This window comes from Elgaria multicarinata, chromosome 18, assembly GCF_023053635.1.
Source record: "Elgaria multicarinata webbii isolate HBS135686 ecotype San Diego chromosome 18, rElgMul1.1.pri, whole genome shotgun sequence".
Lineage (NCBI taxonomy): Eukaryota > Metazoa > Chordata > Lepidosauria > Squamata > Anguidae > Elgaria > Elgaria multicarinata.
In genome coordinates, this window is record NC_086188.1 from 22,930,693 (window position 1) to 22,944,018 (window position 13,326).

At 52.7% G+C, this 13,326-nt stretch overlaps 1 protein-coding gene across 3 annotated transcripts in view; it reads right to left on the minus strand.

Moving 5' to 3' along the window:
- SLC5A1 (solute carrier family 5 member 1) overlaps positions 1-13,326 on the minus strand; it is a 34,220-nt gene that overhangs the window by 6,222 nt on the left and 14,672 nt on the right. For all 3 annotated transcript variants that reach the window (XM_063144287.1, XM_063144286.1, XM_063144288.1), the window contains 7 exons: positions 11,733-11,838; positions 11,236-11,316; positions 9,956-10,176; positions 8,986-9,121; positions 8,689-8,796; positions 5,507-5,657; positions 4,250-4,418 (listed from right to left, as the gene is read on the minus strand). In XM_063144287.1, the coding sequence (XP_063000357.1) occupies positions 4,250-4,418; positions 5,507-5,657; positions 8,689-8,796; positions 8,986-9,121; positions 9,956-10,176; positions 11,236-11,316; positions 11,733-11,838 (972 nt within the window). The remainder of the gene's footprint in view (positions 1-4,249; positions 4,419-5,506; positions 5,658-8,688; positions 8,797-8,985; positions 9,122-9,955; positions 10,177-11,235; positions 11,317-11,732; positions 11,839-13,326) is intronic.

Consider the following 13,326-nt stretch of genomic DNA (forward strand, 5'->3'; position numbering starts at 1 on the left):
TGAGTTGGGCTGGGGGCTTTTTCGAAGGCTTCTTTCTCTCTACTTGGGGCTCCCCCCCCCATCTCTCTCTGCTGAGTCACCCAGTGGCTCCTGTGATGGCTTCTCTTCTGCACTGCTTTTCCCCCTTGCCTGCTCTCCTCCCCCCTGAACTGCTTGTTTAAGTTGGAGGTGGAGCTTTGACTGTTGGGTAGGCCACAGCCGCCAGCCCTGGGGTGGGGTGGGGGCAGCCCTGGGGGCCAAGCGCTCCATGTGCTGGGAGTGAGCAAATGGGGGTGTTTTGCGTGCGAGTGTCGCAGCAGGGGCTGCGGGGAAGTCCATGCAAAAGGCAGACTCATCTGGCGGACCGAGCGCTGTGGGGAGGGGCCCCAGTGCCCTGCAGGGTGGGGGCCCAGTCTGTCTGCCTGAGGCTGACAGGAGCCCCCCCCACCCATTCCCCAGCCAGTGGCAAATGATTCAGCCAGAAGAAATGTTGAATGGGTCCCTGGGTAGGAAAGCGAAGGGACTGGGGCCACAAGCGGTGCTTTCCTCAGTCCTGCATGTCGAGGACTTGGGAGGGGAAGGAGGTGGCGGAAAGCAAAGTGCTGCTGATGCAGATGGCGTCCTTCGTGGACTGTGGCCTACAATGCCAACCTGCAGGACGCCTTGCAGAAAATGGGGAATCCCTCAGGGGGACTGGGAAGAATGTGTTTGGCAGGAGCGTCAGGGACCTCACCAAAAGGGCTTGAAACAAATTCCGGGGCGGGGTGGGGGGTGGGGAGCCCAGAGCCAAACATTCCAAGGCTTGGATTACAGACATGGAAGAGTATACCTTCAAGGTATGGATCCAACAGGAACGGATGGGGAGTAGTATTATATGTAAGGAATGCATACAGCTGTGTGGAAGGCCATGATTCTGAGAATGGAAGCATTTGGGTAATAAAGACAGAGGGAGGGAGAAGCAAGAGTGAAATTGTTGTGGCTGATCACTACAGATCGCCTGGCAAACTGGAAGACACGGGTGGTCCTTTCCTGGAACGGGTGGCAAAACTTTCACAGAAGCAAGCAATAGCAGTAACGGGGGATTTCAACTATCCTGATATCTGCTGGAAGTTTAACTCTGCAAAGAATGGAACCATCGGATAGTTTTTTGACTGTCTTGCTGACAACATCATCTCTCAGAAGATGGAAGGAGGAAAAGGGGATCTGCTGTCCTGGTCTTAATCCTTAATCCATTACCGGAAGAAATGGTACATGAAGTGGCAGTAACCTTCGGGGAAAGTGACCACGGCATCTCGGAATGTGTGGCAGAGAGGGCTGTGAAAGCTGAGCTGAGCTGGATGTGCACCTTGGGCTTTAAGAAAGGCCATTTCATAAAGCAGAGGCAAATGTTGAGTGGGACCCTATTGCTAGAAATCCTGAAGGAGAAAGGAGATCTTGAGAACTGAAGGCACAATAACAAACTATTCCCATGAGAAGGAAAAGTGGTGGACATTTAAAGAAACCTGAGTTGGTTGCACAAGGAGCGCTCTGATGAGCTGAGACTCAAATGGCTCGTGTGCAGGAGAGATGGAAGGAGGGACACATTATCAAGGAGGGGTACAACAGAGTTGCCCGAATCTTTAAGGATGGTGTCAGGAAGGTGAAGGCCCAGAATGAGCTGAGTCTGGCGAGGAATGCTAGAAACAACAAAAAGGGGGAAATTGGCTGTATTAGAAGCAGGAAGAAGATCAAGGAAGGGTCTTGCATTTAGGTGTGTGTGAGGAGAGGGGCGAAACAAAGACACAAGTATAGGATGGGGGTAAGCAGTGGCTGTGAAAAGGATGTAGGTGTCTTAGTTGGTCACAAGCGGACTATGAGCCAGCAGCGTGATGTGGCAGCTAAGAAATCTTGGGTTGCATTAACAGAAACACAGCGCACAGATCATAGGCTCTACTTGACACTCGGCACACTGCATCTGGAGTACTGTGTTTAGTTTCAGGCACCCTGCTTTAAGAAGGGCAGTGACAAGTTGGAGCACATCCAGAGTAGAACAACCAGGACTGGGGTGGGTGGGTAGGATACCAAGGCCTAGGAGGAATTGTTGAAAGAGCTGGGACTGTTTGGCCTGGAGGAAAGAAGGTGAAGGGGGGACCTGAGAGCGGCCTTTCAATATGGGGGAGGCTGCCAGGCCAAAGGCGGAGCAGACTCGGTTCACTGTTGCCCCAAACATCTGTAGATTAATAAAATAAGAAGCGAGGCAACGTGTAAAGTACATATTGCAAGTAACAAGCAAATGCTAAAATAAAAGCACATATAGGCCACATATTCTGGCCTTGCTCATAGGGACAGAGGTGGCTATCTGTAATAATACAAGTGTGTGTGTGTCAGTAACTGTCATAGTACCAAGACCATGAAACTCAAGACACTTGAAACTTGGCATGCACACTATATGGATTCTCAGGGTGTGCACCTCAGGGTTATTTTGTTTTTCAAGTGCATTAGAATCACAGAATTATAATAGAATTGGAAGGGGCCTATAAGGCTATCAAGTCCAACCCCCTGCTCAATGCAGGGATCCACCCTAAAGCATCCCTGACAGATGGTTGTCCAGCTGCCTCTTGAAGGCCTCTAGTGTGGGAGAACCCACAACCTCCCTAGGTAACTGGTTCCATTGTCGTACTGCTCCGACAGTCAGGGAGTTTTTCCTGATGTCCAGCTGGAATCTGGCTTCCTGTAACTTGATCCCATTATTCCGTGTCCTGCACTCTAGGAAGATCGAGAAGAGATCCTGGCCCTCCTCTGTGTGACAACCTTTCAAGTATTTGAAGAGTGCTATCATGTCTCCCCTCAATCTTCTCTTCTCCAGGCTAAACATGCCCAGTTCTTTCAGTCTCTCTTCATAGGGCTTTGTTTCCAGACCCCTGATCATCCTGGTTGCCCTCCTCTGAACCCCCTCCAGCTTGTCTGCGTCCTTCTTGAAGTGTGGAGACCAGAACTGGATGCAATAGTCAAGATGAGGCCTAACCAGTGCCAAATAGAGAGGAACCAGTACCTCACGTGATTTGGAATACTTCTATTAGTGCAGTCCAAAATAAATAATTTAAATTACTTTAAATGTGAAATAATTTAAATTACTCAGTGTCCCTGTGTGGCTGAAGCCTGCAATAACATCTTCAGCCACAAGGTGGCAGACTTCTGAGGGACAGAGCCCCCACATGGTCCTAGAGAGGACAGACGCCTCCTTTAAGGGGCTACAGTGAAGGCCAGCGGCTGTGCCTTCACTCAGACAGGATGGGCACAATGTACCCAGATCTCAGACAGCTGCAAAGGTTGCTGGAAGTCTTCACTGCTTCAAACTAAGGGCTATGTGGTAGGCAGAGGAAGAGGGTTACCTGCCTGCTTTGTGCTCCCTCCCCCTGCTGGGTCAGCAGCCCTCAGATCAGTCCTGGGGAGGGGAGAGGCTGGAAGTGCCGCTGCAGAAAATAATGCTTGGAGGGGAGATGGCGGCGGATCCAGGAGGGGGCAGTATTTAAAAACAGAAGCCCTCCTTGTTTGCCTTCCTTGCTCTGGGTTCAGTAAAGCCCAAGGAAGCTCGTATGTTGGACGTGGGGGTGCTACAGCTGGGAGAAGGCTGCCCTCCAGAGCACTCTTTCTAGGACCTTGCCTGCGGGGACTGGCATTGCTGGTTTAAAGGAGAGGCAGTGTGGAATCCCAGCTGTACTGTACATAATTCTGCTTCTAGCAGGTGGTGGGAGAGCAGTATTTCTGCAATGCTGAGGATCCCTCCTGTGGAAAGGACCTATACGAAGAGCCAGTGCTCGCACTCTGCTTCCAGCTGATTGGGAACCAGCGATATCTCGGCAGCGCTCACGGGCCCCCTCTTGTGGGCAGAAGCCGCAGCTGGACAGGCTGCCTTTCAAGCCCAGCGTGGCTTTCCCCTCGGATAACCTCCACGGCCGGCCTCCCTCCGGTTCCTGTAGCTGCTGCTCCACCGAGCACCTGAGATCAGTGGGTGTCTTCCAACCCCCAGCCCCCTCTTCGGCAGCTGCGCTTCCAGCAGCGGGGGCTGGTGGCTCCGATGTCAGTGGTTTCAGTCAGAACCATTTGAGGCCCCGAGGGATCGGAGAGACCCAGGACAGATTCAGCGCCCCACTGACATCGGCGCCACCGCCTCCTGCACTATTGCCCGCTTCGCCCCTCCCCAGGGCTGATCGGAGGGTGGCGGCAACGGTGGCAGCAGCGTCTTCAGGGCCAGCCTGGGTCCCTCCCGCCTCGCCACGAACAGGCTTACTTGTTCATTGACCCTCTTGCAGAAAATGGCAAGGAAAAAGACAGCTGCAATGGGTGGACCAAGGTAACTGGTGATGGACTGGATGTAGTCGAACAGCTGCCCGTTCTGGGCCGACTGCACAACGGGAACCCAAGCGATACTGATGCCGATGAGCACAAAGATGAAGACCCTGCAAAGGGAAGCAAAGCCTGCGTGAGGCTGGGGGTGCCCACTGCGGCTCCCTTGTGGCCCGTATTCGACAATCCCAAAGAGGTCGGTTCAGGGCTCCCCTCTGAGACCTCCTCCTTTGCCGCCTCCCAACCCAATCAAACTAAAAGCAAACAGTGTGACTAGGGCAAGTATTAAACACTTGCACTCATTCAAATTACATCTCTAAACAGATGTTTAAATGCATAAACAATCTCATATTTCAACAAACAGCACGATCACTTCCACTGCACAGCCAGCATATGTATTCCTGCAGCTTTGTGAAGGTGGCAGCTGTGTGGCGCTAGAGGAAATCCATTTAAACAGGGAGTGGATGCAATGAGGGATGGAATGGGCCACAGGACGGGCCACATCTGGCCCACCAAGGTACGTGTGCAGTTAGACCAAATGCCCGCCAGGGGGTGCTGCAGCACTACAGGTGTCATGTAGTAAAGAAAACGCACAGGGACCATGTCGGTTCTTCGGAAGCGGGGGTGGGGGAAGCCCAAAGCCACAGTAGGGCCATGACTTCACTAGATCCAAGTAAAATGTCACAAAGCAGTGAGCAAGCATCCGAACTCCTCATTGGGCTGCGTGTTGAGCAAAGCAACAGTGAAAAAGGAGAGGGAGCAGCAGCTGGGCATGGCAGACAGGCCCCAAATCTGCTATTTGTGCCACTTTTCAGGTGGGGCCCAGGCTGCAAACAAAGGCTGCACACCGAGACCCTGGGGCGGGCAGCCTGGGCCCTCCAGATGGGAGTTGCAGACCAAAAAATCTGGAGGACCCAAAGTTGCCCCCCCCCCATACCTGGGAGCAGGGTCAGCCCTCCCATGAGGTGGTGCAGCCGGAGCAGCAGCAAAGGAGGTGTGCGTGTCCTCTCCAGCCTCGGGCGGTGAGAGAGCTTGTGCTGGGGCTGCCTGGGCAAACGACCCATTGCACATAGGCTTACTTCTGAGTAGACATGCAAAGCATTAGGCTGCCCACTCAATCCAGCTCTGCTGCACATTAAAAAAACCTCAGGTTGCACCAAGAGCAGCTGTGTGCAGAACCCAGGTGTGGCAGACCCATTACCTGCCCACAATCATAAGCTCTCTTTCTTTCGCTTCTGCACGGATCTTGGTGTAGATATCCATCGTGAACAGTGTGCTGGCGCTGTTGAAGATGGAGGTGAGGGAGCTCATGAGAGACGCCAGCATGACTGACAGCATCAGGCCTCGTAGACCTGGAACAGAAGCAAGGGGTCAGGGGAGACACCAAGGCAGCCGCTGAGCCCACCAGGCCTGGGCAGGAAAGCCCAGTTGGGCACAGGGCCGGACGGAGAGGGAGGAGCAGGTGCGCCTCTGCCCTGCCACGAGGACTCCTCTAGCAGCAGTGGCTGGTCTAGCAGCCGTTGAACCCAAGGGGAGCCCTGAAGCTGGGGCGCACCCAGGGGGGCCTCCCTAGCACAGCGTTCTCTCTCACGGCAGCCAGCCAGATGCCCCAGCGGGAAGCCTGAGCAGAGCGTGAGTGCAACAGCAGCACCTGGCCACTCTCTGAGTGACTGGAGAGGTTGCTGCCAACCCAGAATTCCAAGAAGGGACGAGCAAAATCCAGTTGCACATTCAAGATTTACATGGTTATTGTCATACTTTGTATACACTTCAAGAAGGATGCAGACAAGCTGGAGGGGGTTCAGAGGAGGGAAGCGAGGATGATCAGGGGTCTGGAAACAAAGCTCTATGATCAGGGAGCTTCAGCCATTCGGCGGTATAAAAATGCAATAAATAATAATAATAATAATAATAATAATAATAATAATAATAATAATAATAATAATATGAGGAGAGACAGAAAGAACTGGGCCTGTTTAGCCTGGAGAAGAGAAGGCTGAAGGGAGACAGGATAGCACTCTTCAAATACTGGAAAGGTTGTCCCACAGAGGAGGGCCAGGATCTCTTCTCAATCCTCCCAGAGAGCAGGACACGGAATAATAGGCTCAAGTGACAGGAAGCCAGATTCCGGCTGGACATCAGGAAAAATTTCCTGACCGTTAGAGCAGTACAACAATGGAACCAGTGAACTAGGGAGGTTGTGGACTCTCCCACACTAGAGGCCTTCAAGAGGCAGCAGGACAGCCAACTGTCAGGGATGCTTTAGGGTGGATTCCTGCATTGAGCAGGGGGTTGGACTCGATGGCCTTGTGGGCCCCTTCCAACTCTACTATTCTATGCTTCTATGAATATATAAGCTCCATCTCTTTAAAAAGAACATATGGTAACTTCAGGGAGTGGGAGCACTCTGTGTAGGCGCAAAAACACTTTACCTTCTTAAATATTTGTTTAAAGCTCAGAAGTAAAGTCCAACAGTTTTTCTTTGGTTGTTTTGGGAAAGCCCTCTGCACATGCTCAGTGACACTTAGAATCTTTTAAAAGGTGGCAACCATATTCACAGCCATGGCTTCAAGGCTGCTGAAATGCCGTAAACATTTTCCCCCCTGCCCCCCCCCCGACTCCACATCTCTGTAGGCAGCTCCTTCTGCCTATCTAAAGATCCGTTCAGGGCAGACACAGAATTGGGCCCCTGGGAATCAGGTAGTTGGAAAGCTCACCTAGGAGTGCCACCCACTGCCATCGCAGGAATCCACTGCAACAGAGAAAGAAGCTGGATGCAGGGCTGGGTAGAGGGGGGCAGTGGGGCCAGTTGGCAGGGGGGGCAGTTGGCAGGGGCCTACGATTTTGAGGGGGCCTACTCCAAGTCCCCCTGGGCAAAGTTGCTTGATTTTTCTGTTGTTGATGATGAATTTGCCCAAAGAAAAGCACGTAAATGTGAAGAATGTGAAGAAGTGATGTCTTGAATAAAAGTGCTTGCCATTACCATTTTTATAAATCGTTCTAGCTCATATGTATTTAGAACTGATTAAAAATACGTAATAAGAAGTTTGAAATGGGGCCTACATTTCCCATCTGGCCTGGGCCTATGACCAGCTTTGCCCGGCCCTGGCTGGATGGCCTCGGCAGAGGCAGCTTCCTTGCTCTGCTGTTTCTAGCAGTCTTTGGATGAAAGAGGCAGCTGGACAACCACCTGTCAGGGATGCTTTAGGGAGGATTCCTGCACTGAGCAGGGGGTTGGACTCGATGGCCTTGTAGGCCCCTTCCAACTCTGCTATTCTATGATTCTATGTGCAGGATGGCGCGCTTCCCTACTGAACACAGCCAGGCTTCCTCATCAGTAAAATGCACCAGGCCAGACAGGGCTGTTCATTGGATTCCCCTGCCTGCAGGCACTGCTGCGGTTCCACAAGGGAGCAATCTGGCTACACCCATGTGTAGGGTGGATTCCTGCATTGAGCAGGGGGTTGGACTCGATGGCCTTGTAGGCCCCTTCCAACTCTGCTATTCTATGATTCTATGTAGGCTCCCTGTGAGCAGGAGAAAAGCAGCAGCAGCAGCAGCGAAACTGACTGCTGCTGCTGCTTTTCTCCTGCTCACAGGGAGCCTACATGGGTGTAGCCAGATTGCTCTCTTGTACCAGGCTGGGGGAGGTTCAACAGGAGCTCCATATCCCTCTTCCCAGACACACAAATGGCCCTTGCGACATCTCCCTCCTCCATGGCACAGCTCCAGATTCCGGTGGCAAAGAGACAGCAAGAAGGCAGGAGGCAAGACTCAGGGAAGAACTGAAGGTTAGGGCCGCCACCGCCACCATGCCACATCTTGGAACAATGGCTGTGTTTTTGGCATGCACACCAGTGAGAATGGCTTTAAAAGGGGGTTGGATAAATTCCTGGAGAGAAGGCTGTCAATGGCTGACTGTGCTCACTCCGGTATCTGAGGCAGTAAGGCAGTGAGCACCAGTTGCTGGGGAACATGGATGGGAGGGTGCTGTTGCACCATGTCTTGCTCTGTTGGTCCCTGGTTGACAGCTGGTTGGCCACTGTGTGAACGGAGTGCTGGACTAGATGGACCCTTGGCCTGATCCAGCCTTGAGGCTCTTCTGATGGTCTAATGCTAATACACTCATTTCACAGCCCAAGTGCAGAATGAATGAGAGGGCTGGAAATATGGGACACTTAAACCTGTTTGGGGAAGGCGGAGGACTCCCCACTTTTTCTGCTCTTGGCAAAACTGTTGAGTTGTCCTGATGCTGTTGGAACTGCGCCCACAGCCCTCTGGATGGTGCCATTTCAGCCTCCCACGGAAGCTGGGCTTCGTTCCACGGTCTTCTGAAAGCCCAACCTCCCCAGCCAAGCAGTCATCCCAAGCAGAGAGTCTCACCGTCCGGCATTAGCTTTACCACCATGGTGGGATAGGCAACGTTCGTACAACCAACGGGCGTCCCACAGGCTTTCCTGCACACGTCTGGCACGACGCACGCCACCTCATCTACAGATGCAAAGAGCAGGCTTAGGGGCTGGCCCGGGGCGCCTCGTTGCACCTCTGCCAGGGCACCCCCTCGCCACCATGCCCAGGACCCGGAGGGGCTGATGGGCGAGGAGAGCAAAGCTCCCTCCCCCCGCCCGGTGGATTCACGCAGTCTGGCTGGGGAAGAGGCGAGGGAGCGCCGGGTCTCACCTGTGTATAGAACCCGACTGATCATGCCAGGCATCACCATCAGGAACATAGGCAGCAGCTTCATGTAGCCACAGAAGATGCAGCCAGCCTTGACATGGGACATATTCTTGCCCGAGAGGCATCGCTGGACAATGACCTGCAAGCGAGAGACACACGAGGAAGCCGAGGCCAGGCGAGGCCACAAGGGAGACAGGGAAGTTCCCAGGTGCTGCCACTTCTGCCCCCATACAATTTACCCCAAAGCAGACACTACGGGCAGGAGGCACCAGATATGTGGGGCTGAAAAGTAATGTCCCTTCAGGACAGATGATGAACAATGTTGGGATTTTGGCTAATTGGCTGTTTTGCGTGGAGGGTTTGCCTTCCCCGACAATATGCAACTTGCCTCACTTCCCTGAGCCATCTGGAAACCCTCTGCTGTGCAAGCAGGCGCCCATGCTGAGTTTGGGGCTCGGCTCATGACCCAGGATGGGCTTGGGACTAACCTCGGGGGGAGCGAGGTGCTGAGGGGTGAACAATCCGACCAGGCAGCAACAGTGCCAACGGCCTTCTGGCCTCCAGTGCCCCAGGAATCACAACACAAGCCCAAACCGGAGGTCCGTGAAACTGCCAGAAGGCCTGCCCTGCCTCCGCTTTTGAGACCGCTTTTGGGCAGAAGCAGGGCGCTCTGGGCATCCGTGCCAAACAGTTCTGTTCTACTAACTAGCATTCCAGTGTCTACATCAGCCTTCCCCCAACCTGGTGCCCTCAGATGTGTTGGTCTACCAGCTGGGGAATGATGGGAGTTGCAGTCCAACACACCTGGAGAGTACTGGGAGCGTGGGGGGAAGTGGCACAATGTTGCAGCATGTTACTGCAGAGAGGAAGCTTCTGGGCAGACTGAGGCGGGCCAGGGCTTGGGGTCCACGGGCTCTCTGTGCTATCAGTGGATCCAGGGGGCCAAAGACTTTCGAGAGCATCTTTACGCTACCTGATCTGTGCACCAGTACCATAAAGCCAAGATGCTCAAGCCAAAGATGAGTCCTGGCCATGGAAGGTCACCAGTGATGGGATCCCGGAAAATCTGGAAGGCATCTGGGCGGGGACTGTAGCATTGTTCAGGGAAGGTCATATTTCCATCAGAGACAGCAGACGGGATGGCCTTCATGTATTTGTCCATTAATTCTTCATATCCTCCTACTTCTTTAAATGCTGGGGAAGGCAATGCAGTCCTTCAGGGCAAGAGCAGTCTCTGATGAAAGCCAAGAGTCCACCCACAAACACCCATGTGCTCTCACATTCATGCACTCACACACACCCCAGTTCAGTGACCAGAGGACTGTTTTAAAGATACTGGACAACTTCCCAAGTCATCCATCCACAAACATTGTCAGTCATTATCTCCAGGCCATGTTCATCTTTTGCATCTCCAGACAGGAGTAAAATTGTAGATCTGGCATCTACGGAATCTTGGCTTCAACTAGAAAAGGAAGTCTCCAGATCTCATGACTGCAGGGGGAAACTTTGGGTCTCATGGGCTTGTTGGTCAACCCCAGTTCAATGTGCATGTGTTGAAGTAGCAATTATGCAGGCATCATGGAAATAATCATTTCAGTGGGGTTTACACAGAGAACTTGGGGCGGATTGTGCCCCTCAGCAGAGATCTGTCTACCTCCCACTGTGCCACCTTAATGACGTCCAAATTCCACCACCTGAAGGAGCCACCTCACTTTGACTTGAGCCTGGACCACCTGTGCACTCAGCATGAGGGGTACGGTGCATGCCTTGTTCCAGGGGACTTCTGAATCGCTCTCCTCTCTCATGGCTCCCTCATCACATTATGCCATTCAAACATGCAACAATGGTTGTGATGGGCTTCTCCTGTGGTACTGCTGTGTGGTCAGCTGCTGTAACGGCTGTGATGGGCTCCCATGGACCGGACAGTTCTCATGGGAAGCGCCATGCGAGACCCACATCTGCCTCGGAAGAGGAGGGCACATGGCCCAGTGGAGAGCGCACAGGCTTGGCATGCAGAAAATCCCCGGGTTGATCCCTGCCATCGCCGAGAAGAGGAGGCGAGAAAGCCCTTCCCCTGCCAGCAGACCTGAAGAGATGCTTGCCAGTCAGCACAGACAGTGCTGGGCTCAATGGACAAAGCGCCCGCCCTGGCCTATGGATACAAGGACAGACCTGGGGCAAAGGCACTGAGGGGATTTGGCTGACTGTTCACAGAGAAGATTGTTCACACTTTCCAGGGTGTCGTTTGCTTACCAAATACTGCCAGAATGATGGATCCCACCAACATGATCAAGGTTTGCAATGTGTCTGTATAGATGACCGCAGCAAGTCCGCCTGGGAGCCAAAGGGTAAACAGTGTATACCATGTTTTTAATCAGTATTTTATGTATTGTATGCTTGTTGATCCAATCAGAGAGGCGGGTAAGAAATAAATTATTATTATTATTATTATTATTATTATTATTATTAAAAGCAAAATGGCCACCTGAGGGCTTCTTCCACTTCATCTGTGGGAGAGTTTGACACAGGGCAGAGGGCCCCTTCCCAACGTCCCCACAGCCATGATTTGTTTGGGGCATGTGAAGGTCGCCCCCTTGCTTTGGGGCTGCCCAGCAATACCGGGAGGGCAAGAAGGGACTGGCCAAACATGGTGGAAGGCCAGGTGGGAGGGGCTGGGAGAGGTGGAGGCTTCCCTTCGCTCTGTGTTGGCGTGGCAGCGGGAGACTCGCCTGCAGGAATGGAGAACTCACCTGTAATGGTATAGAGGGCTGTAATGGCAAGCAATATGATGATAGCCAAGTAAATATTCAGCTTCATGGCTACTTGGATAAATATTGCTCCAGAAAATATATCTGCCTAAAACGGAAAGGAAGAATTGGCATTTTAAGCAGCTGCACAGTAGAAGCTTATACACATAAGTGTGGAAATTAGAGAATATCCATATCCACACATACCAGGAAAATAGGAAGAGGAGAGGCTGACACTGCTGTGCACAGGGCCACGCTGTGAGTGGCCCCGCCAGCTTCGGCTGCACGCACACAGAGCGTCTCAGGTGGAACCAACTCCTCCTCCTCCCCCCTCCCCCCGCTCTGAAGGTGAGGCACCAGTGACACACCAGCAACAGCGATATGAACACCTCACAATGTTGCACATTGGTGCTCAGAAGAGAGAGGGAAAGAGAAGGATCTGGGAGCAGACAGAAAACTAAAGGGTTTAGAAAATAAACCACAAATCATAGAATCATAGAATCATAGAATAGCAGAGTTGGAAGGGGCCTACAAGGCCATCGAGTCCAACCCCCTGCTCAATGCAGGAATCCACCCTAAAGCATCCCTGACAGATGCTTGTCCAGCTGCCTCTTGAATGCCTCTAGGGTGGGAGAGCCCACAACCTCCCTAGGGAACTGATTCCATTGTCGTACTGCTCTAACAGTCAGGAAGTTTTTTCTGATGTCCAGCTGATGAATGACAGCACAGGAATGACAGCACAGAGTTTGAGGGGAGGTTTTGGCAGACATGAGCAGACCAAGGTGAGACAACGAAAGACCAGAAGAAAAGAACGCAGCAGCCTACGTGAGAGCTGGCCGGGGTGTGGACCAGAGCTTTTGCCAAGGCGACAGAGACAGTGTTGTGATGGGAGAAGCAACGTGATCTGGGGAACAAGAGAGGAGGAGGAGGAGCCCATCTAGTGGAATCTGCAGGGCGGGAAGACGGGCAGGTGAGGATCCCCTCGACCGGCCGGCCCCCCCACACTGGATGATCAGCCACCTCAGGGTTCAGGGGCTTCCAATCACCACAGGTGCAACCTGCACATGCCGCCACCGCCTCCCTTCACCCCTTTCTCCTCCCGCATGACAAGCGCAGGGGCCGGAGAGGGCCACTCTGCCTTGTTGCCATATATGGAGCTGAGCGATTCCCCCGGCCTTGGGCAGCTATTCTGCCTTTTCCTCCTTGTTCAGTTTTAGCAGAAAGAAAAAAGGGTAAAAGAAATAGTTGGGAAACACAAGAGGGCTCCAAGTGGAAGACCATGTTGTCTGGACAGGGCGGGGGGGACGACACACGGGCACACGGGGCAACACACATGCCCGGAAAGGCAGCCAAGGAATATTTTAAAGAAATAAAAATGAATAATAAAATGAAATAAAATTCCCCAACTGTTGCAGGGCGATGGCACAAGAAAAGCCTCCTCTGGAAACACCCTTTGCTCACTGTTTTGCACGTCCTACATAAGCTCCACAAATGAAAGCAGGATTTCGCTTCCTGAGCGATGTGGCCTTGCAAAGCCCTTCTCACCCCAATGAATTACATCTGATAACTTCACTAAGTGGATTTTATGGCCCCATTA